Source organism: Theobroma umbraticum, unplaced genomic scaffold (genome assembly GCF_002168275.2).
Source record: "Theobroma umbraticum cultivar Fairchild unplaced genomic scaffold, ASM216827v3 scaffold_147.0, whole genome shotgun sequence".
Classification (NCBI taxonomy): domain Eukaryota; kingdom Viridiplantae; phylum Streptophyta; class Magnoliopsida; order Malvales; family Malvaceae; genus Theobroma; species Theobroma umbraticum.
Window position 1 is genome coordinate 715,169 of NW_018397259.1, and position 6,617 is coordinate 721,785.

The following is a 6,617-nucleotide window of genomic DNA, read 5'->3' on the forward strand; positions in this document are numbered from 1 at the left end:
AAAGAAAAGTTGAGGGAAAGAGGAAATGGAGTTTTAGTTTTTTTATTTTTTAAATGATTGAATTTGAGTACTTATTTTTTAAATTAATAGATTTTCGCGTTACTTTAATCAAAATTTGAGAATATCTATATATTTTATCTTAAAATTTATATGGAAATTACCTTTTTAAATTTGAGAAAGGAATGTATAAAGACACATAGGGATGGAAGGAAAATAAAAGCTTTTTTATTCATATATATTTGAAAACATGTTGCAAATATTTGGCGCCAAAATAACGAGCTTCCCAAAATTTGTTCAAATTACCCAAAATACCCTCGTTACCGATTGTTTATCTTCCCCAACACGGCTCAAAAATGGAACCTAAAAAAAAAGACGGCAGGAAAAGAAAGAGAAATGGCGCCAAGGAAATGCTCTTCGTCTCTCGCTCCAATCCTAGTCGGTAAAATCAGTTCCATTATTTGTAAAGATTCTAAACCCTAATTTAATCATTTTTTTAAAAAAAATTATTTAATTTTCCATTTTACAGGTAATTGCGAGGTTTTGATTGATGCGAACAAGTACAGTTGCAACTCTGATTCCAACAGCCTCCAAATCTCTATTTCGAAGTACACAAATATTAAAATCTCGGGTACTGCTTACAGTTGCGAGGTTTTTTTTTCCTTGTATTTGTTTAAACTAGTTCGAATTTGTACACATTAAAATAATACTAAAATATCTTACCATTCACTGGTTTCTAGGGCATTTTTGATTGGAAATGTGATGATTTTTTGTTTGAAAAAAAATGAAGAATCTACTTTTTGATCTTTCTAAATTTTAGGCCTCATTTGATTATTGTTTTTGCCCTTTGAAAAAATTGTTAAAACACAAAAGCAAATGAGAGAAAAATAAATTTGTAATTAACTGAAGCCTGAAAGTGAAAAATTACCATAATACAACTCTATTTTTAATATAATCATTCAATATAAAAGAGTAAAAACTAGTTTGAATGTGCATTTAACTGAAAACTTGGAGAAACTCAAAATATTTAAATGTTTAATTTCCTTTGTATTAGTTTCTTTGTTATTTACTTCCTTAGCCATTATTATTTTTTGAGCTTGTTTGGTTTACTGTTGTTTTAGTGAGGGAAGAGATGAATGCAAAGTCTGGTAATGACCTTTTGCCCTCAAAATCTGAAGGAAAAGGTTAGATGACCTTTTTGCTGAGTTTAGTTTTTAATTCTTCTATCATAAGTTTTGTTGGTGCCTGTTCCCTTGGAATTTTCTGGAATTTTATGAAATTAAATTGATGTCTTATCTTGTATTTGAACTTGTGCTAATATAGGTGAGGAAGGTAGATGTTCCGCTGTCAAAAATAAATATATGTTTGTGCTTGTTAATCCTAAAGATGTTGATGGTGCTACAAAATCTTATCTTCAGGTATGTGTGTGTGTGTGTATTCTAGATCTCTCTTTGTGTACGTGCATGTGTGTGTGACTCTGTTTTCAAGAATGATTGTTTCCTTTTACCATCTGCATTGGAGATTTTCACAATAAAAGATTGTCCTTGTTTTTAATTGAGTATCCCCGGTGCTCCTCTTGATTTTCGGATGTTTCTTGCTATACCTTTTGTTATGCAATCTAATAACTTGTCTTGAGCATAAATGGTTTTACAGGAAGCGCTGAAGTTATACAATGGGGAGTTACCGACAATGAATTATGCTGCAAATACCGGAAAGCAGTCTATGTTTCTTGAAAGATGTTTGTCAAATGGGTATCATACAATTTTATTCTTGTTCTTATTTTAATTAATTCCTTTACTTAGTGCAAAAAGTTTTTAGTTGATCTGATGATTAGCATTAGTTTGTAGAATATGGATTCACTATTGCCAAAAAGGCATCATTGTGGTAGTAATTACAAATTCAAGGAAGCTTTTAATTATAATGATTTTTTTGCTGCAGGAAATACTGCACATTGCTTCTGAAGTATAAGCCTGTTGAAGAGCTTGAGGAGGTAGACTTACTGCAATTTATGTTTTCTCTTTCTTTATTACATTATAAAAGCTTCATTCTTCATTTCCTTTGCAGTTTCATAACTGTAATGTTATTTAAGAATTGTCCTTTTATGTTACCTTTTACCATGTGCTAAGCAAATCTGAAAGGTGCATTTTACTAGAGAATATAGCTAAATGTATGGTCTAATTTTTTAATTTCTTTGTCTTTCCCCTGGGCCATGTGTTTTCCTTCTCAAGTCTAAGCACACCAGTAAATTACTATGAAGGAGTTCAATGTTTATAACAAGTTTATTGCTGGTTGCATTTTTTTATTGCAGTGCATACATCAATGCAAATTCAAGAGAGCAATGTGAGATTTTTTTTTCCCAGTTATTTGTTATAATCTTTCTCATGGTCCTTATGCAGGTTATAGCGGCAATCACTTATCAAATCATCCCTGCTGACACACAGTTTGCGGAGATCCCTCTTGCTGCTGTTAGTTCAATCTATCAGCATAAGGTTCATTGTCTTCCTAGATGTTTTCCACTTACTAGTTTGTTGCTTGCTATTGTTCAAAATACCATTAAGTTCAGGACTTCTTGAGGAATGGACTTACACTGTATCTAACAACACTGGGGATAGATTTTTTCAAATTATGATAATTTAAGGCCTCTTCATATGCTCCAATAATCTTTTCTATATAATGGAAAACGCAAAGCAACTCATCAATTATGAAAAACTAATTGGGACTATAAAAACTGAAAATATAGTTTTATATAATGGAACTTCTCTTGATTGAAGATTTTTTTTAAATCTGCTAAAATTTCAAAACTTATTGAATGCTGCTCATATACATTAAATTTGATTTTGTTTTATTAATTTTATTGACTGTCTTGTACTGTTGGATGCTAGTTTGGGTGTTTCATGTTAAAAGTTAAGTGGCTTATTTCAATAATATCAGGGTTTTGGTCGCTTCTTGTATATGGAATTGAAGAAGAGACTTCAGAGTGTTGGCATTCGCACGATATTATGTTGGGGTGACAAGGAATCTGAAGGTTTTTGGCTTAAACAGGTAATGCATGGATGGAACCTATTATAATTGGCTGACCTCTTCTTATGTTATTCTGAATGTAAACAGCAATATGTTTTGCAAAGAAAATCTTGTTTCTTTTACCTATTTTACATCACCACAGAAAGGTAGGCCCTGTAAATCATGTTCAACTTTTTTCTTTAGTTTCTTAAAGATGCATAATTATATCTTAATTTAGTCATTTATGCTTGAGAAGCTTATTACCTTTTTTGATGTTTGACTTTTGAGAAAATTCAAAATTGTAGGGCTTTGTGTCAATTGCAGAAGTGGACAAAAAGGGTAGAGCTCGGAGGCTTCCTATTAAGGCTGATATACGTAAAGCACTATGCTTTCCTGGAGGTTCAACCCTTATGGTTTCTCATCTTAGTAAACATGCTTCAGCTGCAGGAGAATATCTGAGCTTTTCTCATCCACTAAAGCTTTATGAGAAGTCTCAATCCTCAGCGCCTGATAAATCTTTAGGTCAAAAAGCAGCCAATGTTGCTGCCAAGCAGTGTTCTTGTTCCTCCCAAGGTGCAAAGAGGAAGGTTTGGGAAGCCTCATTGTCCTCTTTGAAGACAAAAAAAGTGAAGGGAACTCATCAACTTGACAGTCATCAAAACGGCTGTCAGTTAGATTCGAACAGGCAGATAATCCCAGATAGTGACAGATATGGTTCTTGGCTTGATGGGTGCTCTGTTTCAACAGATAAATCATTGGTGGAAGTTATTCCTGGAATTTCTTTGATAAATAATTCCATGGAAAGTGAGACTCAAGAAGGTAGACCAAATTGTATGACACCAGAAGCACTAGCCACTAAAGAACTTCTATCAAATAGAGATTGCTTTAGAATTATGTTGATGAATATTGCTGATGATACAAAGAAAACACATCTCACAAAGGTATGTTCACTTCATTTATTTTTGTTTGATGTGAATAAAACATGCATGCATATAACAACAAACTGAGCACTTCCCTACTCTGTGGGAGGGGCTGATCATATATGGGTTATATTTCCCAAAACGCTAGTGTCATTTAGCATTCTTTTGATCACCTTTTCGCATGATTTCATCCTATGACTCACCAACTAGTGTTTTTGCAATGAAACAGCACTTATAAGTTTACCCTTCTAGCATGTTTCCTTCATTAAGTTATAGAAATTTGCTCAAAACCAAGTCAATGCTCTAGCTGCTGAAGGAGGGAAAAGCCTTCCTACACCTAAATGATCTTCCATTTCTTCTTTGAGAAAGATGCTGAGCCTTGCATTCTCTTCAATCAAAGGCCTACACAAGCGCACCTTATGCATGTGTAGGTATCTTTCTCAATTCAGATATTGGTGGTTTAATATGTTAGTTAATAGAGCAAGCTTTTTCCTGGAATAATCTGGCCACATGTTTAGTGATTGCTCTTTAAAATTTATACATCAATGTGAACATATATCTCTTTGTAGCTATGACCTTCCTTTTAGACCTTTTCTGTAGCTTTTTTTATGTGAGAGATTGTAACTTACAGAACTTTCTCTAGTCGTTTTTAGAAAGAATTCTTTTAGTTCAAAGGAAGGTCCTCAAAACTGCACAAAGGTGTGACCTTACCTGGCTTTATAAATCGTTTACAAAACCAAATTCCAGGATAAAGCTCTTGGAGAAAATTTGCCAATAGCTCTTTTTTGGGGCTACTGGTAGGAATAAAGATTACTTTTCCTCGGGATGATTCTATGGAAGCCTGGCTGACTTTCTAAGTAGTGAGTCTAATGTATTACAAAATTACGTATAAAGTAGCTGAAATTATGCCAAAAGTCATCTACTCCATTTTCTTCAGTTTTTAAAGAACTTTTCACAAATCTTAATTACTTTCCACAGGAAAATGTATGGATATAGTTGTTTGGTTAAGTTTTCACACCCTGCAAGTTCTGTTTGATTAACTCCTGTTTGTTTTGCATTACATTGGTTACACATTTTCTCCTAGTGGATTTTGAAGTATTGGAGACTATTGACTCATTTATGTGTTTGGCTTAGGTTTTACATTAGCTTGCTCGAAATGTTGATGTTAGGGTTTTAGCTTCAATTTCTTTTATCACAGTACTTCATCATGCTACTTGATTTAGACGTATATTTGTTAAGCATTATATTTTTTTGAGGTAGGTAATTGAAAACCTTGGTGGCGCTCCAACCTCTGAGGGAAGGATAAGCACACATATTGTAACAGGAAAAGTGAGAAAAACACTGAATTTCTGCACTGCTTTCTGTTCAGGGTTAGTCTTAATTTGACAGGCAAAATGATAAGATGTTGAATTCCTTTGGCTTTACTTTGATGGATGATGTGAATGTATCATGTTATATGTCCATGTTTTTGCAACCAGTTAGCATCATTGCACATTTTAACTTGTAAATTTTTGTACCTTCTCCCCCTTAATTATTTCCCACATCCAGGAGTGAAGAAATCATAAAATCTGTATGTGTCATGGACTTGAATGTGAAATGGCTTTAAGATTCTTTTTCTTGCCATTTTGTTTGGAGATTCCATTTTGTCTATATGTTAAAATGAGATTTTACAGTCATTTTCATGGTTGACATTTTTTTCCTTTCTTTTGTTACTATGGCATTCATATTAACAAATTTTTGTGATCCTATGGTGCTTTCTTAATTTAAGGATAGTATCAGAACTGATAGTTGGATATCTGTTGTGTGTGGGATATTATCCAAAAATTTTCTTATAGTTCTAATATTTTCTTTTCATCCCAAGGTTTAAGAAGCTATATTCTCTTATTGACCTTTTATCTGGTGAACATTGTGTGCAATTCCCATCGGTTTACCATGTAACACTCTTGAGGCTGAATATAGACTTTTCTCAGGTACATCAATGTTAGCATCCTACTAATAGCATAACTAACAAAGTTGTTAAAATACATGCATGATTAATAAGTCATGAAGGAGAGCTGAAAGGTCGATCTGCATGCCATAAAGCCTTAGGGGTCATAGTTCATACGCATTGTAGAAATCATTATTATTCCTGGAAAGATGGCAATTTCCACTTTAACCCCTAAAATTTATATGATGATCACCTTTAATAGTACAAATTTGGTTTTTTGCTCACAGTTTTAGTCATTGTAAAACTCCTTGCTTTATATCCTGCATGTTTTAGCATGGATGCCTCAGTTTGCACCAGCACACGAAAGGTATTTCATATGTGTTATAGATTCACTCGATAGATTTGACCTAATGCAGGGCTTGGATAGTTTCACCGAGTTGGTTAAAAGAAAGCTTTAGGGAAGGAAAATTTGTGGGTGAGTTGAAAAGAATATATAGATTTTGAGTACTTATTACCCAATGAATTGTTATTGAAATCTTTTAACTTTCCCTCTTACCTTACAGATGAATTGCCTTATATATTACACGATGAAGATTATGTATTGAAGTACAGAACTGAGCTAAAAGATTCAATTTTTCGTGCAAAAGCAAGGCCTGGAGCTCTGCTTAAAGGATATAACTTATGCATAGCAGCTCATGTTCAACCCCCTGTCACAACTCTGTCTGCCATCATCAAGTCTGCTGGTGGAAATGTAAGCTCTAGACATCTTGTCA

The 6,617-nt window shown here is 33.5% G+C and overlaps 1 protein-coding gene across 1 annotated transcript in view; it reads left to right on the forward strand.

The window, feature by feature from the left end:
* The first annotated feature begins 382 nt into the window (after positions 1 to 382).
* The window catches only part of LOC110414764 (uncharacterized), a 9,142-nt gene continuing 2,907 nt past the window's right edge, over positions 383 to 6,617 (forward strand). The window contains 12 exon segments of the mRNA XM_021426169.2: positions 383 to 439; positions 527 to 628; positions 1,119 to 1,181; positions 1,321 to 1,415; positions 1,651 to 1,748; positions 1,936 to 1,987; positions 2,394 to 2,486; positions 2,929 to 3,039; positions 3,303 to 3,938; positions 5,178 to 5,287; positions 6,261 to 6,319; positions 6,408 to 6,613. Of these exon segments, the coding sequence (XP_021281844.2) occupies positions 394 to 439; positions 527 to 628; positions 1,119 to 1,181; positions 1,321 to 1,415; positions 1,651 to 1,748; positions 1,936 to 1,987; positions 2,394 to 2,486; positions 2,929 to 3,039; positions 3,303 to 3,938; positions 5,178 to 5,287; positions 6,261 to 6,319; positions 6,408 to 6,613 (1,671 nt within the window). The 5' untranslated portion in view covers positions 383 to 393.